This window comes from Numida meleagris, chromosome 13 (genome assembly GCF_002078875.1).
Source record: "Numida meleagris isolate 19003 breed g44 Domestic line chromosome 13, NumMel1.0, whole genome shotgun sequence".
In the NCBI taxonomy this organism is placed as follows: Eukaryota; Metazoa; Chordata; class Aves; order Galliformes; family Numididae; genus Numida; species Numida meleagris.
In genome coordinates this window covers 6,883,981-6,905,119 of record NC_034421.1, presented here as the reverse complement: position 1 = coordinate 6,905,119, position 21,139 = coordinate 6,883,981, and the positions used below count along the sequence as shown (strand labels likewise).

General features: G+C 41.3%; 1 protein-coding gene across 2 annotated transcripts; it reads right to left on the bottom strand.

The window, feature by feature from the left end:
• On the bottom strand, positions 1,921-21,079 carry LCMT1 (leucine carboxyl methyltransferase 1). 2 transcript variants are annotated; one of them, XM_021411670.1, is made up of 11 exons: positions 20,921-21,079; positions 19,874-19,965; positions 18,813-18,934; positions 17,774-17,850; positions 17,044-17,105; positions 9,444-9,546; positions 7,908-8,028; positions 7,082-7,183; positions 6,514-6,605; positions 4,756-4,853; positions 1,921-2,818 (listed from the first exon to the last, which is right to left on the bottom strand). In XM_021411670.1, the coding sequence occupies exons 1-11, from the start codon at positions 21,016-21,018 to the stop codon at positions 2,796-2,798; spliced, it is 990 nt and encodes a 329-aa protein (XP_021267345.1). In that variant the 5' UTR covers positions 21,019-21,079; the 3' UTR covers positions 1,921-2,795. The 2 variants fall into 2 exon arrangements, with proteins under 2 accessions (XP_021267345.1, XP_021267346.1); XM_021411671.1 differs by lacking the exons at positions 19,874-19,965; positions 20,921-21,079 and adding an exon at positions 19,603-19,755.

Genomic DNA, 21,139 nt, shown 5'->3' with positions numbered 1-21,139 from the left:
ACAACTATACATATATATACACACACACAATAAACCTAACAACAACCCAGTGCAAACCATCAATGAAGAGACCGTGTGTCATAAAGCCAGCAAGGCTTCAGACAGCTCCAGGCTGGACTGGCAAAGAAGTTAAATAGATCAGAGCTGAGCACATTTTCAGAGTAACCACACTTCAAGATACAGAAAGTGAGCTGCTGAGCAGCACCAAGCCATGTTAGTAGAACTGACGACTAAACCATTCCTGGACTGCTGAATCAGACCCATCTTTCCATGAAAATGTGGGCTGGTCTCATAGACAGCACATCCATAATAAAAAACAGTTGCTGTTCCAACTGTGACTAACAAAGAAGAAAACAAATGTTGGAGGTACAGCACAACTGACCTGAGTTCTTTTTACCTTTCCTAAAGTGAGCATCTCAGCCTGAGAAGAGACCATTGATACTTCATCAGCATCCCACTGAACTCTGCAAGACCCTTCAGCTCTGTTTGCCTCCTAAACAAAAACAGAGTGGTACAGAGGGAGGACAAAGGTATGTTTCCATAAGAAATCTTTCCAATTTTTATGCTGAGTAGAAACTGCAAATATAATTCTGCACTGGCAGCGTTTCAAGTGATGTTTTATCCATACAATTCTGCCCTTGTGACTGATACTCTTGTCTTCTGGCAGTACACTGTTTTTACCCAAACGCAAGGTTTCAGTACTCACCTGCAGCCAATTTCCTGCACTGTCCTTCTGAAGGGGCAGACACCAAGAAACTGGTCACATACTGGTGTTCCAGCCAAATGCCCACTCCGTGCACAGCTACACACATGAACTCAGGAGAAACTGTACCCCAAAGACAGGCACGGAGTCACAATCCTTCTACTGCTTCGAACATGGCAAAGGTAAGTTTGAAGGACTCCAATCTAATTAAGACAAATTCATAGATGCTCGTTGAACCCGGCTCCGTGGGTTCATGTTAGGCTGACAGAGCAATTGCACAGTGGGAAGAACAACAAAAAAATCCAAAACCTCAAAGTAACAACAGTGTGAAAGCATAAGGCAAAAAAGCTGCAGGCCATGAAAAGCAGCAGGCTGACTGTCCCCTGCTTTGCTAGAAACAGAAGGGCTCATCAGGAAGTCTACTTCCCCAATCTAGACAGCAGAAAACTGCAATGGAAAAAAACAAAATCACCCAATGGCAAAACCTACAGTCTCTGGTTATAGCTGCCCTGCACAAGAAGGAACTGTGACGGCAAGGTGAAAAAAGCGAGACATGCCTTTCTGGTCTCCTGCATTGGCAGAGAGAAAGGGTCAACACTACCACAGCCCAGGACAGCCTGCGTGTGCCTCTCAAGAGGAGGGGTACAGCTAAGCTCAAACAAAAAGCACAGGCATAAGCACGCTGTTGAGATTGTTAGCTTGGAAGTAAAGGTTTTCAGTTCCTTTCATCACTGCACAAAGGATCCATCTCTCCCCTTTGGGGAAAGGGTTTAAGTGAACACTTTGCAAAGACTGAAAAGAGCGTTAACCAAGTATCACATTTCTGTGCCTTGTCATTTAAGAACTCAGCGTGACACAAACAGAACAGTGGACTGCCCGTAGTTCTCAGTGACTGAAACTGGCATTTGACTGTGAGATGAGAGCACCAAAGTGAAGGCCATTTCTCTTCTCTGCTTCTGTTCCTTTGAAATTGACTGTTTTGTTTTTCTACAACCCAATAACCTCCTTCCCTAGTTCTCCAGTCCAAACCCATATCAACTATTTCCAAAGATAGACACTTTTACACTACAGGAAATTGCACAGAGTACAGAAATCACTGTTTATCCTTGCAGCTACTTTTAATAATATACTCTTGCTGAAGCATTTGCCAAAGGGAAAATGTAGTCACTAAAACAGAAATGAATCAGTCATTTCTAATAATGAAGACAGGAGGCAAATTATAAATATTAAACATTTATTATTTTCTCATCAGAAGGTTGCAGGATTCAATTCAAACAATAGGAAGGAGGTTACGGTTTTTTGTTACTATGTGGATTTTGCTCATTTCTCTTAAGGGGAAAGAAAGAAAGAGAGATTGGTGTAAAAATACTGCCAGAAGGAGTGCAAATACAGGTTACTTTCTTTCTCACCACAACCATCCCCACACTGAACTGCCAAGCTGAGCCCTCCCCAGTTAAATAAAGTATGCTTTAATCATGGACCCTTTCCTTCTTTCACTCTTCCCGCATAAAGGACAGACCAAGTAGAGTGACAGCCTTGTAGCAACAGTAAAAGCCAGGAGAATGCTTACAGGGCGACACTTCTTAAGAGTTAAACCCAAACAGAATGAAAATTAACAAAAACTAACCTTCATGATCAGCCATGCACAGTGCAAAGAGAAATCCACTAATGCAGTTCACCAACATATTTTTCCAGCCTCCTATCACAAATACAATTTACACATCCACAAGAAGATGAGAGAGGAGAATAATATAATCCAAGAACACTCTCAGTTTTAAACTAAGGAAGGCGAACCTTTAAACAGGGATTACGGTCATCTTATAAAAGCCTGTCATTATATGCATATCCAGGAATGGGAGGTGAGTCTTGCTTCATAACAGTTGCTCACAATGGGCAAAAAAAAAAACTACCACCAAAAGCCAACAGGACAGTCAACATCAGCAGCACCGGTCACCTTCTTCACTGGCACTGCTTACACAGATGAGCAGACTGAACTTGGCACATGCACAGTCCCATCATTCCCGTGACCTTGTCTCAAGAAGAAGGCAGCAGCTGTGGCTTCTGGGCCCACGGCTTCCCTTGAGCAAGTACACTAGAAAGTGATGTCTGCAAGACCTGAAAGGAAAGAAAGGGTGAGGGCGTAAGAGAAGAAGCAAGTGTTAATTCTTATACCATCCATATTTCACTACTGAGATAGTGATAGACACAGAAGGAAGGATGCTTTGAGATCATTGTTTAAAAAAAAAAACAGACAACAAATACAAAGGATTTGGTGGCAGAAATTAGGAAGCAAGTTGATCTGTTCTTTTAAGCTCTTTTTATTGCAGGTCAGCAATTGATCTGAATAAATCAATCTGAAGGAGTACTGAAGTTGTGACAAAAGAAGCAATACAGAGACCGCAGATGGAAGTACAGATCTGTCCATGGAATTAATAGAGAAAGCTGGGGAAAGTACCACTAGTGGGGGCATTGATTTTACACCGGATAAAGTGGTTTAGATTGAGGCATACCCAAGCATTAGACATTTGATTATCTCCATTGAGAGCTGTCTTTCCTAATATACATTGCAGCATTTAACCTCAGTATCCAAAATTGTCCTAAATACTTCTCTAATCAGAAAAAAAGAATAATGGTGGAGATCCCAGGAACACTGGCTTCTATGACTAGGTGAACATCTTGGGCAGCAGACACCGCAAGCTGAAATCTCTATTATTGCAGCAGTGGGATACTGTAGATCTAGCTTTACCAGCTATATCGGATGTTTTAGCGCTCAGTTTAGTTGAGAAAGACGCACAACTTCAGCAGAGGTTTCATCTATTCACACTTGATGAAGAACAGCAAAATAAAACTTGTTCTTGAATATTGCTTTGTCAGGAGCAAGGGAGGGGTAGAGGAGAGAAAAAGAAGATGTGAACTGGCAGCCAGATCAGTTTTCTGGAAACACTGGAGTCCCAGACACTGCAGACAGAACTAGAGAGAATCTTGAGTGCAATAGAGTTGTCTTCTGGACAAATAATGCCTGCAGATGGCCATTCTTCACCCAAACCACAGTTCTTTTGATTTTACTATTTCTTCAACGCATATAATGTTACAGAAAGCAGAAATTCCAGGGGAGACACAATTTTATGGAAAAAAAAAGTTAAATTCAGAGGGTCTTATTTTCCCCCAGAATGGAAATCTTCAGCCTTAGATGGATGCAAATGGTGACAGTGCAGAAGAAGCCTGAGCTAAGTAACAGAAATGTATTTTTATGTTGTCAAGACACCGTGATTTTATATACCATGTGCCCATATGGTACTTCACATACATACAATTTGTAATCCTTTCAATTAGCACTGATAGTGTAAAGCAGTTATTTAAAGCAACCCATACGGCATCGTTCAGTGTAAAAAAAAATCATAGAATGGCTTAGGTTGGAGGAGACCTTACAGACCACCCAGTTCCAACTCCCTGCCATAGGCAGGGCTGCCACCCTCCAGCTCAGGCTGCCCAGGGCCCTATCCAGCCCGGCCTTGAATGCCTGCAGAGATGGAGCACCCACAACCTCTGGGCAATCTGTTCTACCACCTCACCACCCTCTGATTAAAAAATCTCTCCTGGACATCTAACCTAAATCATCTCTCTTTTAGTTTAAAGCCGTTCCCCTTGTTCTTCTTGCTATCAGACCGTGTAAAAAGTCAGTCCCTCTCCTGCTTGTAAGCTCCCTTCAAGTACTGGAAGGGAGCACTGAGGTCTCCCCAGAGCATCCTCTTCTCCAACCTAAACAAGTCCAACTCCCTCAGCCTTTCTTCATAGGAGAGGTGCTCTCTAACTCCCCTGTACCAGACAGGCTTCCAGTTGGGCAATTCAGATCCCTATACAAATCCCCCAGAAGGCTGTGGAGAAATGGTTGCTTTTCACCACCTGGAAGGTGTTCACATCCTCAACAGAGAAACTGACCCCATTTTCCAGCTACAGGATACATCTATCATATAACTGACACATATAGTCCCAATCTTTCCACGTAAAATTTCAGAGTGAAGGTTCAGTTCTGAGATGTTGGGGAACATTACCCAGATTACTGCTGTCTTTTGAGGCCCAGCAGATGCAGTAGTGCTGCATTAGTTGTTCAAAGAGTTCCTTTTCATCCAGGAATTCAAGTTCTTCTATTCTGTGGAAACAAAATAAAACTTGTCATTTAAACTGGAGTCTCAGTGAAGTTTTTAAATGTATGCTTTTTCACTCTTACAGAATGAAAGGTGTAGTTCAACACAGTTATCTTTGCAGTAAATTAATAGATATTTGTACATGATGATGATACCACCACTCCTAAACTTTGTTGTCCACATACAAAACAAATGATCAACAAGATACTTTTAACTTCCACACCCAGGAATTTCATGTTTCAGGATTAACCTGCGTAATTTCTCAGGAATATCAGCATTTCTCTTTTAATTCTTTTTATTCTACACATCTGGTCTTGCTGGACTTCTGTAGCACAGCCTAAAGGCAGGAGATTTTATCTCCAGCAAAGGATTAACAGCTAACAGCAGAAGACAGTATTTTCTCCAGACAATCACAAGTCCATATCATGTCTTGGTGAGTGATGGGTACACCAGTGCAGTTCCTAACAACTCTCCCACATGAGCTCATGACAAAGCACAAACCAAATGGTGCACACAAAATGTGAGGATTTTTTTTTCCTAAAATGGTCCCTACCAAAGATTCTTGAAGTAAGATCTTTCAGTGTTTTCCGCTTCACCCAAGCAAGATAAATTCTCTCAAGCTGTCCTTGTTTTAAGAAGTTTAATATGGTATATTCCTCTCTCACTTTAGATTACGTGAATGTCAAGAGTGTTTATTTTCCATGGTAGAAATTTAGAATGGCTGCTACAAGGATTAAATGAGGCTGAGGGGAGATGGTTCCTAAACACACTTACAGAGGTGCAAGTGCTGCAGAACTGTAGGTGAAGATTTCTATAAATATAAAGTATCATTTGCCTCATAGTAATACTTAGGAACAGTTTACATAATTTATTTATTGGCATCTGGAACAAGTGGAAAGAGCTAAACAGATCTAACAGTCAAAAACTCTGTAAAAAAGTACAAACTACGTCTTTCCAGAAGTGCCACATGGCACAAGCCCACACTGATCATTCCTATTTAAACAACCTATGACTTTCAGTCTCACCTGTTCAGTCCTATGGTTTCAGTAATCCCCGTATGTGACACCGTTTAGCTAATTCAAACTACAGTTAATGAATTACTTGTAGCAATTCACACTTCATACTATAGACCTGAAAAGTTACTAACATAACGCTAGGCACACCTTTTTGTTACTCTTTGCTTGCATTGTACATAAGACCTAGCACTAAATTACCATGGCTTGTTACCTAAATCCTCTGTCAAAGAAAAAAGGGGAAAAATCAAAAGCAGCCATTTTCCACCAACTTGTAGTAAAAGCAACACATAGCAAGTAATCTTATGTACCCCTACAAGACTGGAACAAACACATAGACGTCATCTCCACCTTGAAAACATGAAGAATGGATGCCTGCTTTACCCCAAGGCCCTACCCCACCCATCTAGTGCTGTGGAGGCTGGATGTTCATCATAAGAAACATCTTAGATACTGTAAATTCATGTTGCTCCAAGCATTATCCTTAAGGCTCTGCAGAAACTTCAAGCTCGAATGCATTCTGCCTAGCTAGCATCTACACACAGCTTCTCCTCTGATATACAAGGTGATCCCATACTACATACTGACAAGGGCAATCTTGGAAATGGCGCCCAAAGATGACTACTGACTGCTAGCAAGCTACCAGCAATACCTTTTGACATCAGCCTGTGGCAAAAAGCTGTACACTTTCATCATATCAATGGCATGTGCGTTTTCCCATCCGTTTAACAGCAATCGTTCCTTCTGTAAAATAAACGAGGAGAGTTTTCAGAAGGCATGAGGAAGAGATACCAGAAAACAGTCCTTCCCATAAGGATTTTGTAGGGCATCTACTTGAACTGTTATTTGAAGAGCATTTATACTATTTTCTAAGCGTTTGCTGCTAACCTCTACTGAGGGACGACAGTGAGCTAAATGGAGCTGTGCTCTGACCTACTGCAGCTTTTGTACAATTGCGGAAGCTAAGTGGTATCTAGCAACCATGACATTAACAGCAGGGAATAGTTGTAATGTGGACAGAAAAGGATTTCATAGAATGGCTTCGGTTGGAGGGGACCTTAAAGATCATCCAGTAGGTAGATCATTTCCAGTATGTAGCAGCTGCCTCACCCCAAACCTGCTCTAGTCACTGCTCTGAGCCTTACAGTGCATGCACTGAACTCTCAGACAGATTAATCAATTTTGATATCAAACACTTCCAGAGCTCTGTGCCCTATTACCTGAGATTCTAAGGATCTGCAGACTTCCACTCCAGCCAGGTTACACTGTCGTCTCTGCAAGTTCTCAATCATGATCTGTCCAAACCGATCCGCCATATTCACCTCAGGTAGAGAATGAGACAAAAGTGTTCCGCCTTCCGAAAAGAATGTAATCGCAGTGAAAAGCAGTAGTTTGGTTAAACTCTAGTTGTCTGTCATAAAATGTACAGGATAACTTAAAAGTGTACATTCTTACACTGGGTCTCATTCTGCAATGCCACACCCTCCTCAGCTACATCACGTTTACAAGTCAAGTGCTTCTGTGATGATGGCAATGCTACGTCTCCTACAGGCACACGAACTGTGCACTAAAAACTGACTCTGCTTTAAGTTGTTTATGACTCACATTAGCTCTCTAGTAGCTGTTTATAACATGGAAGCTCCTGTTCCTAACTTCTGGAGCCACCCAGATTCCCTCGGCAGTGCTGACACTGATATGATTTTTGCTCCACTAAATCTCTAATGCTATAAACTCATAGGCAACAAGCAGCATCACTTCATTTACCACTGTCTTATCTAAACCAATATTCTATGGATCACTCACATAAGGATTAAGCCTAAGTGTTTTGGTTTGATGTAGTTCAGCAAGTCATCCTTCAGAGCAGACATACTCTTTGCAATGAGATAACAGATCTACAAGATAAAACTCATTACCAAAGAACTTCAGCAGAACCTGTCATCTGTAGACAAGAATATGGCCTATTCTTACTTTACAAGCACAATTCCCACTTCTGAGAGCAATTTTTATGACAATAATGCAGTTGAAAAAATGCCATTTTTGTTTTACCTGCTCATAATTTATAAACATCGCTACTGGAAAAGTGCTCGCTGCCCACTTTAGAAGATTTGCAGATTGCTGTGGAGTCATGTAAACCAGCACACACTCTGCTACCAGAAGCGTTGGCAAACTTTAAAACAGAAAAGAAAAAAAGAACAAGAATTATTAGCAAGTAATTCATGCCCCCCAAAATTCTTGACAGAGCTCCACTATTATGAACTTGACACTTAAAAATGAATGAAATCACTTCAGTAAGTTGACTAGAATTGGGTTTTCTGGCAGCTGACAAATTAATTACAGGGGCCTCTCCCCGGTTCCAGAATGGAGGTGTTAGGAAACACTCTCAATCAGACGTGCAACGTGCTGAAGAAGTATCCTGTAAGCCACCTCTGAGCTGGGATGGAACGAACCACAGCACATATTAATATTCATTTTGGAGAAAACTATACCCTGCACATACACAACCCATGCTATTTTAAGAGATTAGTAAAATTAGGAATAAAGTACAAACAGAAAAAAAGATTCTCTTTAAAAAGTTCTAAGAATTATAATTAGACAAATTGGTTCCACGTAAGTAAGAAGAGCGGCATGTACTATTATCTAACAAAATGCAATCTACGCTTTGCACTTTGTCTCTTCCCCCTCCATCCACAAAAAAACCAACGTACCACCAAAATAGACATCTACATGAGTAATTTCGCTCAGGATTAAAGAGTTTTCTTTTAATTGCTAGAATGAACAGGAAAAAGAAAAGTCGCTAGAAGCAAGAGAAACTCCACAAGGAGCAGCAATATAAACAAGGCAAGATTTCAGAAGACGAAAATGTGAAGATTTAAATGGCAGTTTGATGCATTCTGCTTTCCCATATGCTCTCTCCCACCCAGCCAGATAGCCACTATTTATATATCTTATATTTGAAAAGTACGTCCATCATCTGCTTTAAAAACTTAAATCCTGCCACTTCTAGAAGCCTAATGCTTGAACAGCAAAATGTCAAACGTCAGCTTCCAGAGTTAAGTTCTCAAAGGACTCCATAGCAATCTCTTTACCAAGAGGTCTAGGGAGAAGTACAGGCTTTAAGCAGAGGCAATAGAAAATGACTACAAAGACAAAACTCTAAAACGATTTAATACTGACAGAATTCTTCTTTATTTTACCAGCTAATGCTCTCAGAAATCCTGACTCATAAGCCTAGAACAATAGTGGTGGAAGACGTTCACTTATCATGGTACTCTCATTACTCAGCATTAAAAGACTCCACTCTTCAGAAAAAGTAGTTCATGACATTTTGATACATCGGTGACAAAAAAGCAGTTTGCAGGACAGACTGCAGAAGCAAGAGCTGTGCAGCAGCAGCACCAGCCTCGGTGCAGGCAGGCTGCAGGAGGGTCTGCGCAGTGCCTGCCGCTCAAAGGACTCTGGAAAAGGTAACCATGGAAATAGCAAAATGGGAGCTAGATGCAGAATGTCTAAGCCTGACTTCGCACTCACCAGTCTGCTCCATAAGCCCTTAACAAAAAAACACCAAACATAACAAAACCTTACTGTACATCCAGTTTGTGTTTCTTTAGCTTTTCCTCTAGGTCTGACGAGAAGCGAAGATCCGCTCCCACTATGGAGTACCGGCTGGAGTCTAGGCTGTGAGAATCTGCAAGTTCAGAATTTTCAGAGACCAACATTACAAATAAGAGGTGTGCTGCAATTATAAATTAAAAAAAATACACAGGAACAAAGTCAAAACTCGGTCTGTTATACCTAGCAATTAACTGCAAACTCTTCTTTTACAAACATTAATTTCCCTCATAGCAGATTATTGGGGTTTTCAGATTCTGCTACGTTAGCGTCAGACTCCGCAGAACACCTGGTCCTGTGCTCTGCAGCCAGGATAACACAAAGAGGTGATCCCATCCGTTACCATGGTTTCAAGGAAAGCAGAGAGGAAAGAAAGAACTTGAAGATTCAGCACTGGGTTTTTGTTTTCTTTTTAGATGACCCAATATACTCTTTTATATATGTGCCTCCTTCACTAATGCCTGAAAAACCTAGAGTAACAATGTTCCAAAGATTAGCAAGATATAGTTATACAAATTAACAACACATAGAACTGTATAACACAGGTGGCTATCAGAAACAGTTTTGGGGGCCAGAAAAGTTATTTCAGGCCGCTTGTAGGATGCAGCAATGGTATTATGCGTGTGGAGTCAAAACACGAAGACGCTTTGCAATGCAAATACTCGCCCCAGGGTACAGCAGGCAGCAAGCTGCCAGAATTGCTTCTCCACATTAAGGAGGAACAAATACTAAAGCCAGAAGACACTTTGCTACACTGCAAAACTGTTAGGAGGCCAATGGAATTACTGACAGCAAGATGCGCGTGTTGCTGACAATGAGCTGCAATCAGCTCAGCTACACAAGCCCAGTCCCCGCAGAACGCATTTTACAAGTACAGTATCTAACCCACTTAAAGACGTAAAGTTCTGTGGGAATGTAACAGATTGCTCTTTCATGCTTTAACTCAAGAACTGTACTACTGGAGTGAAGATGTGAGGGCAGAACAGCACATAATTTTTCCCTCCTACTGCGTGCATGTGACAATCAGAGCAAGCAGAAAAATAAGTAAGCTAAATGGGGTCGGGGGGAACGGTGTGAGAGTTTGGAGCGGTCTTGTGATGGACAGTCAGCACCCATCTGCAGCGCGGGCACAGCTCCTGGGATCCTGCAGCAGACACATGCAGTCCTGAGCAGTGACACAGGAACAGACATCAAGAGCTGGCGGAAGAGAAAGAAGAGCCAGGTGGCTGAAGAGAGGGGATAAAGGAGGTTTTGTATTTCGGGAGAGAAAAACGATTGAAAAAAGAAAAAATACAGTTCATTACATTAAGCACCTCTTCAAACCCTCCAGAAGAAGGACCTCCATTTAGTTTTCAAGTGACCAGCTCTGAAAAACGGCTCCTGAAAGTCACAACAGTGCGTTTTTCAGCAGCAGTTCTGAACAGGGACCAAGATGGTTCGTGCAGAGTTACAGGAGAGGGGGAAAAGTTGTGCAGCAAGTGATTCAACATTTTCAGTCAAGGCTTTTTTCCATGTGCATGTTCTGTAATAGCTTTACTGCTTCCCACACCCTTCTATTTAAGTTATTATATCAAGGCCATGATAATGGTACCAAAAAAAACCCTCCACACACAGGAAAGTACTTATATAGTGACTTGTGTGCTGCCTGGAGACACAGCAAAGTAAGCGTCAGCCATCACAATTAGTATGGAATTGATGCAATCTTCTTGTCCAGCTTCACTGACTTGGGCATACTGGTACGTTAATGATGACCAAAAATAAACTGCAAAAATTTTGAAGCACCAATCATGGATGCACCACAAACATTTCAGAGGCAGAAATAAGTGTCTTGCTCACACCATGTCGATTCTAGAATTTCTATCACCGAAGAGCAGAAAAGAGCAAAACCCCTCCAATTTTAGGTTCAATCTATCCTTTAGAATTGCTCAAGTTGCAGCACAGTTACTGACATTGTTTCTAATACGCCTGCGAACATAATGAGCAAATGTAGTGTCACTCACACCTTGGCAGGGTAGGAGAGGGGATGGCCATGAGCTGGCTGCTCCCCAGTGTGAAGCGGAATGGACAAGTGAATGAGCAGCCACCAAGCCACAGCCTGCTTATTTCAAGTCATCTACAGGGAATAATAAAATAATTTAAAAAGAACAACAACAGAAGTAAAAATAAACAAACAGGTTTCCTTAAAGGTGATTTGGCTCAGGGGAAATATTCTTTAAATGTTAAAGTGAAGCATACTTAGTGCTTAGGAACATCTTCAAGAAAGCACAGGACTCCCTACGGCAGAAACTTTCAAAAGGCCAAGAAAGCTGATGAGGAACAGAATCTCTTCAGAAGCCTTTTACTCCAAATGCAGACACTTCACTGCTATTTCCAGTGTCTGGGCTGCCTGGCTCCTCTCCGGTCCATTCAAACAGAATGTACTTGTTTCTCCACACGTTTTCCTGCCAGCTTCCCTCAACTCTCCATTGACGGCTGTTGGCAAACACAACCGCAGATGAAAACTGAAGAAGAGCTGCACACACATTACACAAAAGCTGATACAATTGCTAGAAGTTGTGCATTTGAAACGCATCTGAGAGCATCTCATTAAATATCTCCATAATTCATACATGTCAACATTTACAAGCAATACTTTTATCTCAGAGGAAATCTCATGGAAGGATATGAAATCTGCATAGTTTGACAAGTCATTTTTAAATTGGGAAAAAAAAAAAGAGGCAAAAGGAAAAAGTTTGAGGAAAGAGTTTTAGGCAAGCCTCCTCTAAAATTCCTTGCAAGATTTCTTCTACCTTCAGCCTAGATACGGCATGAAAAAAAAAATCAAGTCAAAGAGATGAAGAAATCAAACCTAACTAGGGAAAAATCAACAAAATCAGGCTGACAGCTGCTCCATCATTGTGCGCAAAGGTGGCAATGACAGCTGATGATGGCTGGCACTGCCACCATTCCCAGCCTGGAGGCCAAAAGTCAAAGCATAGTCATAAGTGCCCCAGAAAACGATGTGATCCTACTTCATGGTCTTTTGCACCAATTTCTATTTTACTGCATGGCTTGATGCTCTAAATACGAATATTTGGAAATTTGCTGTCATTCTGAACAAGCAGCATTGGTGCAAATGTATTGTAAAATACTCATCCACAGAGCATTTGAAGAAGAGAATAAGCTTCAGCCTGGTAGAACAGGAACATCGTCCCCATTGATTTTTTTCTTATGCAAAAATCAAATTTTCTTTTAATTGAATCAAATTGTTGGTGTTTTTAAAAAAAACAAACTACTTATTTTTTTCCTCTCACTATAATCTCACTCTTTGGAACATCAGCACAACAAGAATCAGGTGCAAAGGAAAGCAGCATGAGAATGGGAAGGGCTTCCTGTAATGAGCACACTGTGCATGCGCACTCTGTCCTGGAGAAGAAGTTGCCCCCAGAACCAAAATACTTCAGCTGAAAGGGTTTCCTTTCTGTCGTTGACTTCTGTGTTGTCTCTCTCTTATAAGCTCCACATCCCTGGCAGTTTTTTGAACAAACAGGGCCATCTCACTGTGGCTCAGGCTGGCTGAGCTAACACTGGCAGAGCCAGTGATGTTTGGTGGCTGAATCCATGGGAAGTCTCATATTCCAATCACTCATTCCCAGTATTTCATCATGGCTTTGCTAGCAGAGTTGATTGGTCTTGTCCTTTCCTACAGCATGAAGCTATCTGACCATTTTCTCTGTGATGCTCACATTCAACACGCTCAGCCGCATACAGATTGTCTTGTGCTTTTCTGAAACCAATCCGAGAGAAATAGCAGATTCAGACTTCATTTGGGAAACATCTGTGAAGGAAGGGGAGGAAGAAAACCAGCCCCACGACTGCAACCCACCCCACTGACCCAAAGCCTCCACTGAGCCTCATGTAGAGATAACAGAAGTATGCAAATACAACAGAGAACATTTTGCTCTGATCATACCACTCATATGTACAGTTTCCATGACTTTTGGCATGGAAGTAACAATACAAGTGGTTGGAATTTAAATGTCATTGCAGTCACAGAATGTCAGTAAGATTTGCTTCTATTTGCCTTTGACCTCTCCGCAATAAAGCTTCCCTTCATAGAAGCATGCTACCAGTAAATAAGTGTTCTGCTTTATGGTGGCCATCAGACACTCACTCCCTACCTTAATTTGTCCGCTAAAGCAGCAGTGCTCAAAGTTACAGCCACAGGTACATGAATCACAGCATCATAGCACAGCACTTCTCTGCTACAAAAACTCAGAGTTCTCTAAATCAGAAAGTGCATGAGTGACACAAAGGTAATAGTTCACTGAAGCATAATTTGTACCTGCAAGGCAGCAAAGGCAGAGCTTCCTGACACTCACAACTGCATCGTAAACCAGATAGCATCACTGAACTTTGGAAACAATTTAACCTGACATTGCCACAGCTATGTCATATTACTGCACAAATTCACTGCTTTTCCCTGGAGACCTAACATTCCCTTGGAAGAGACAGAGCTATTCAATGACAAGTGTCATCTTGTTGCGTTAAAGAGCAGAGGCCATAAATATCTATACATGAACTGTAAGCCTTGCTGCCACTTCTTTGTCTGAACAGCAAGGAGAAAACAAATGCTGCCCTGAAGCAAAGAAAGTTGTCTGTTAGCACTACTTCCATGAAATGAAAATGCTTAGTGCAAGTAAAAAAAACCATATGAGAAGAAGAGTGACTTCAATGGATATTACAGCAACTCAAGAAATAAATTCCAAAGTGATTAAACAAATTGTTCCTTGTGCACAAGAGACTGTAGCATGGACCTGATTTAAAAGATGGGGAAAAAAAACAACCCAATAAACCACCAAATCCAAGATTCTAAAATGCTGAGCAATAAGTCGCATTTCACTGTCTGGAAGCACTGCTTCATTATGCCCCATTACAATCGCTGACAGGTGATGTTCTGAGAACACTGAATTTTCCTAACAGCTCTATCAGGTTGCACCAAAGGTCCACCCCACACAATCCTGCCTCCCACAGGCACCAGCAGCCACTATTTAGGGAAGAGACAAAAAGAGGGCAAGCACCTACTATTAATGCTGCTGTTTTCTTTTCTACCCTTTTTTCTAAAAATTCTTAAGTTTGATTGAGATTTCTGGACCATTACCGAACCAATGCTTCCATATATGTGTATTATAACATGCACATCTTGTACTTCAGTAGCAACGATCAGCCAGAAGCCTCCCATTTCCACGTGAGGCACAAACTACTCCTTCCACCCATGTGCATCACTTCATACTCATCTGTGTTGAATTTTATCAGCAAGTCACTAATTTTACAAGATTCTTCTGCAGTTTTTTTACCACTCTAAAGAGTTAGGTTTTGCCAACAAGCTGCCACTTCATATTCATTCTATTCTCCCGATGGTTTCTTAGTGTTGAATAATATCCACCACAGATTTCCACCTCCCTCTACAATGAGAATTAACCACATATGCCTACCCTTCATCCCCAGCTCTTTAGAGAGAACCATTCCTTCCCCCTCTACAACAACAACAAAATTTTACTGGCAAACTTTGGTAAGTAACTTTGTTAAAATGCATTTTTAAAACTCAAGCACATTATTAATTGGATGCCCTTCTCTACTACATTTGTTACCTCCAATAGGTTTGTGAAGCATAACTTTTCTTCTCAAAAGCCACGTTAACTCTTTCTCCACACATTATAATATTCTCAGGTTCCACTAAGGCTGGCTGATTGGAGTTTCTACTAATTTGTCCAGCAGAGGCATCAGTCCCACTGGCTTGTAGTTCCCTCGACTGGGCTCATGGAGCCCAGTGGAACCCATTTGAGTCTCAGCTGCTATCTTCCAGGTCTCAGGTACTACGGCAATTTTAAAATGAGAAGGCACATCAGTTAGTAGTTGAGTGATTTCATTGTCAAGTTCCTTCGCAACTGTGAGAAGTCTCTAGGGCCATGCAAGATTCATCTGACTATTTGATTTGCCTACTTACTTCAAATCCTCCTCTGGTGGTACTGCCATATGAAGCAGTTCCATTAATACATCCTTAAAAAAGAGTTCCCACAGGGATTTCACTCAAGCTTATCTATAGTTATTGCATGCCACAGCAGACTTCTAACATTTCCAAAGACCCAGACACTGGGCTACAACCCAAAGGTCTCAGCATGGTACAGCCTACACCAGCTTAGCTACACAAATTCCTGTGCAAAGGCATCCAATGCCCAGCACAGGGAAAGAACAAGACAAACAGCTTTAGAGAAATAAGCCAGTTGAGTAGATTCAGCAGTGATACACTAATTGACGTTTACTGCTACAAATTGTTAATTAGTACCTTCTGATTGCAATACATGCAACTTGATAACTTTACAATTGTTTTGCTGTACTAGAAGCATCTACAGAGCTATTCAGTTACACAAATACTATCGAACCATTCTGATCGACTTCATATTAATGCATTTTCCAGGAGTGCTTATGCAGCATGTCTCATTGTGTCACGTGCTTATATGGTCTCCCACTGAAACAGAGAGGTACTTAGAAGCTGTTTTTCTGAGATGGGCACATGGGGCTTTCATCTTTTGAGACCTGAATGAACAATAGAGAATTGTGACATACAGGAGTCATTAAAAAATGTGATAAGTTACAACTCCCCAGCATACAGCAATAAAATGTGCAGGGTACATATAAATACGCAGAGTCTAGTCAGTGTGTGGCAGTACTCTGCTTCAAGTTTGGATATTAATCAGCCTCAGGTGAGCACCCACATCATGCCACTGGCAGGACAAGCACACCTCCTCACTCCCTTGAGGGCCCCTTCAAGCCCTCCAGACCCTCTTGGCACTTACAAAAAGCACGTGCAGATTTAACCACACCAGGAAATACACAACCTCTGTTTCAGAGTCACACTTGCTAACACAAACTAGTTAACATTGCAGACGCAGAAAGCTACTCTTCCTCCTACACAGTCCTGAAGAACCTACTACAGTGCAGTACAGGGCACCACAAAGGTTACTCAAAAGAATCTATTTTTTTCCCCCTCCATATTTTTTTTATTATACTCTTAACACAACGAGTCTGTAAGCTAAGACCATATGAACACATAACACCATCCGAGTCTAATAACCTCTTTTTAAATACTGAAATGCAGCACTGGCTCTTAAGAGTTAACTTTGTAAACTGTATTACTTCTGTGAAGACTCCACCAGATGTAAAGACTTGTACTCCTAATGAGATGGAAAGAAGACAGAGAAAAGCACTCAGATATTTTAATCAAGCATACATGACTATCAGTAGCATTCTTTCTTTTCTGTGACAGAGAGTGAAACATAAGTTAAGCTACACACAAGAGAGAAAAAAAACTTTCTGGAAGAATAAAACCTTTTCAAAAGAAGACATTTCTAACATGACACAGAGCAAATGGGCATGATTCTGTAAGAGAAGAAATAAGCCTCTTTTCCCTACCAATTCTCTGTCCAAACAGCATTTCAAACATTAAAAGCCTGCCCACATATCAGAACAAAGTGATCAGAAAAGTTTTAAAAGTGCTGCAGTACATCGCTGACTTATTTTAAAGATGACTCACCTATTAGAAGAGAGTCCCCTGAATGGGTTTCTATAATTGGTTTTGACAGGGGAGGTTTTGATCTGTGGGAAGAAGGAAGAAGCAGCTCTGAGCAGTTAGGCTTGCTTAACTATGTGATTCCAAAAAAAAAAAGTGATTTTTTTTTTTAAAAACACGCATGTGAAAAACAGACAAGAGAATATCTCTGCCCTCTACTGGAAAGAAAAACGTTTGCAGATTAGATTTACAATACTCTGCAGTTGAGTTTCATACCCACCAGCTCTTACATTTCTGAGGTACTCTTTCAAGACAACTTCAGACACTCTCTCAAAGTATTCTTCGTAAGTCTTAATTTATTCATTCAAATAATATTCAACTACTGTATCAGCTAACCCCTCCAACTTGACATGCAAATCTGAACATGGCCTACCATATTTAGTAGGAAGAGAAAGAGACTTAATTGACTCTAATCATCCTGAGACTTGCTCCGTCTACTGTATTTTAGACAATTAAGAATTAAGTCGCTTTGCCTTCCTACAGCTTTCACAGAGTGACTTCTCCAAATTGAAACAGTGGCAGAATAATCTCATGTAGGACTTGGCCTGGATAATCAAACCTTTATTCTAAATCTTAGAGCGTGAAGACCTCCTCTGGAGAGAGATGAAATAATTAAAATTCATAGCTTGTAATTCATTACATTTTGCTGAATTACATCCAGTTCTACACAGGTTAACATGAGCATTACACTTACTTTATATTATGTATTTTTCTTGCAACTATCATTGGAAAATCCACTTCAAAATATTTTCTAGGGAGAAGATTTTCATCCTGAGAATTGGAGTAAGATGATAAAATTAGGGACACCCACATGACAAGAAGATATAAGCCTTAAGTGCCAAGCAGTTTTGGTTTAGTTTACATTGGCATTTTTAACAATAGTATATTTAAAAACACAACTTAAAACATAAAGTTGAAATTCATTAAAATGATCTCTAAGAATCAAGCAAAATATTTTAAGTTTTTGGTAAAACATCCTGGACACTAGAGTGTTCTTAACTAAAGTTAATAAAAGTCAATAAAACTTCATATTGACACAGTTTTCACAGAAGTGCAGGTCAGAAAAAAAAGCTTTGCATCTCAGAATGAACTTTTCCCTTCCACTGAGTGTAACATAAAGACTTGTGACCATGCAAAATGCAACTACCATCTTTTAGCTTTCTTTGCAAATTCAGATTTAGAAATCTAACTTGGTAAGTACCATTATACAGTATCTGAATATTCGGAATACTATGACATCGTATATAAATCATATGAATTATTGTAACTACATAAATACACACAGATACATAATACTTGCATATATAAGCTCACATTGATATAAACACACATAACTCAGAAACAAGTAAACAGAGCGTGCACTACTCTGTACCTCAATAACCTATTTCTGAGCTAATACAAAACAAGCAAAGTGAAAACCTAGACTTAGAGGATAGTAAAATGTGAAGTTCCTGAAAGTCCACTAGAGGTCAGCTTCATGTCACATGCTTTTTGGGGAAAGTCAGTGAAAAAACCCTCACGCACTGCAGTTTAAAGATAGCTGAACTAATTCTAAGCAAGCTGAAAATAAGGCAAACCAGCCTGGGCAGTCTGCTGACACACACAGCCTCACAGCTCAACTCCACATCGTGCTAACAGAATACAGCATTGATAAGCCTTCACAGAAGACTGCTTCAAACGGCCACACAAACCTCTGTCTTCAGCTGGGTTCTTTACTCTCAGCTATCACTTACCTTTAATCTCCAGAACAAGGTATCCATGCCAGCACCAAGATTAACAATCTGACAATTGCATTCTGTCTTCTTTAGAAAAGCCTCAAGCAGATAACTGACCCCCTGAACACGAGCATAATAGCCTGTTAAAAAAAAAAAGCTTATAGCTTTTAATTACTATTTTAATATAATACTGGATGTTTAACACTCAGTTTTTAGCAACTTTGGAAACCCTTTTCCTACTTAAAAATATATTTCTCTGGAAAAAAAAAATACACTCTTTAATACATTATAAGGAATATTATTTTTTCCTGTTACTATCTAACCTGATGCACGGAAAAAAAACTGAAATTCCTTGGGTACATTAAGAACAAACCAAATTCATATAAACTGTTGAGCATACTTAACACTTGCAGGGGCCAGAGCTAACATTCCCTGCTGTCCCCATTCAAACCAGCAGTTTTGCCTGCTTTGTAGAGAGTATTGCACTTTAACCAAGTCATAGGGATACTCCATTCAGAATATGGAAAGCAAAGGAGAAGAGCTTGGATAATAAGAGAAACCATTTAAAAGGTCAGATACAGTATGTAATTTTACTATGAAGGGTACACATCTCATTTTTTTTTTTATGTATACCCTATGCCTTATATGTACAGCATACAGAAATTAGGACAGGAATGCTTCAACATTTGTACTGCTATGGAAAGTGCAGCAATGACAGCGCAGTAGCAAAGTCTTAGGATGCAGGAAGTGAGGAGATGCTCAAACGCAGCAGCCATGGACACAGAAACAAAGGAAAGCACCTGCTTACCCTTAGAAGGCCTCAGATACACAGGGATCTCCAGCAAGATACCCTTGCCTCCACTGCCAACCCTTAAATGAAGTCTGAGAAGGGGTGGATCCTGGCTCCACCCCTTCCTGTCACTCAGGTGCATTGCACACACCTGAGCTCCCCTGGGTTGGCCCTGCCTTCCCACCAGGTGCTCAATCACTGCTTCAAGCCATGACTTAGCATTTCCGCTACAAACGTCATTTAAGAATACATTTGTACTGTCTTCATCCACACTTATTTGCTGACTTGCCTCTGTTGATTTCAGGTGCTTTTCTTTCTTTGGCTTGCCTCACAAAATACTGGATGTAAGGGTCCTTCCAGTAGCCAACGCTTACAGCAAACCTGCCCAACAGATGAAGAAAAATTACGAGAGTTATGGATTAAGGCCACCAAGGTATATTTCAGAAGATAAACATGCTGCAAAGGTGACTCTCTGACCTGCATGCCTACATGCAGACAAGGTTTAAGACGTCTGCTAAATGTGTGGAATTATTTCAATAGGAAGTTACAGGATGCCTAATTAAAAATTCTGTCTGTTCCTATATTACACAAATATCTTTCCAATAGCCTTTGCGCTACCTGATGAACTTACACAAGTAAAGATTCCAATTCCAAGTATTTCCTCCTTGAGAACACAGCAAAAAATGATATGTATCTAAAAAGTCCCCTAATCTGTACAGAAAACTTATGTAGGCTATCACACTGCAAACTGCTTACATTTAGTCCTGAGCTTCTACATGTCACTTAAACACAGCCAACAACACCATTCTGTTCCAACACAGCTTCCTGACCTTACAAGTCAAACAGGTTAACTCTCCAACTTCACTCCCTGGCATTACAGCAGTACCAAAGTGGAAATAATTAAGTGCCAGCAACATCTGAAATTAAACTCACACCCACACATAAGAGGGCAACAACCCCACCATCCCCTGCACGTATCCTCTGGAAGCAACAAAGCAAAGCGCCCTGAACAAAAGCGAGACGTTTGTCCCGAGTTTTGCACACCAACGTTTTAGGTTCTTGCTGAAAGGAGAGCTCTAATTATTGATAGCCTTAATTATCCCTGGTGATGCCTTACAAACAGGTTTTAAGCCGAAAACTGGTCAGGGCTGGGAGCTGACGGCAGCCACTGCCCGCAGCCAGCACCCGCCCGCTCACACCAGAGCCCTGAACGTTCCCCAGTCTCTTTTCGCTCCCGACCCCGCTGCTCTCACACAGCCGGCACTAAGCAGGCCCGCGCTTCAGCGCAGGGCCCACCCCACGCCCCGCCTCGCTTCCCCCACTCCTCAGCTGTTACCGTTTGCAGACGGATGCGTCCTCGCACGTGCCCCGGACCGCCTCATCCGCCTCGTCCAGGCCGGCAGCGGGCAGCTGATCGCGAGCGGCGGCCGCCATAGAGGGCGCGAGGCTCACCTGCCCGCCGCTGCCGCCACCACCCTGCGGCACGCCCCCCGCCGCTTCCCATTGGGCACCCAGCGCAAGGCGGTGTGCCGGAACTCGGCAATGCGTCGTCACG

Bases quoted from the DNA above. Each gene is read 5' to 3' on its own strand.
- LCMT1 (XM_021411670.1), bottom strand. From the start codon at position 21,018: ATGGCGGCCGCCGCTCGCGATCAGCTGCCCGCTGCCGGCCTGGACGAG. The intron at 18,935-19,873 runs GCAAGTCAGCAA...TTTTTTTAACAG, and splicing joins AGCACCTGAAATCAACAGAG to GCTATTATGCTCGTGTTCAG. The intron at 9,547-17,043 runs GTGAGTCATCTT...CTGAACTTGCAG, and splicing joins AGGGGACTCTCTTCTAATAG to ATTCTCACAGCCTAGACTCC.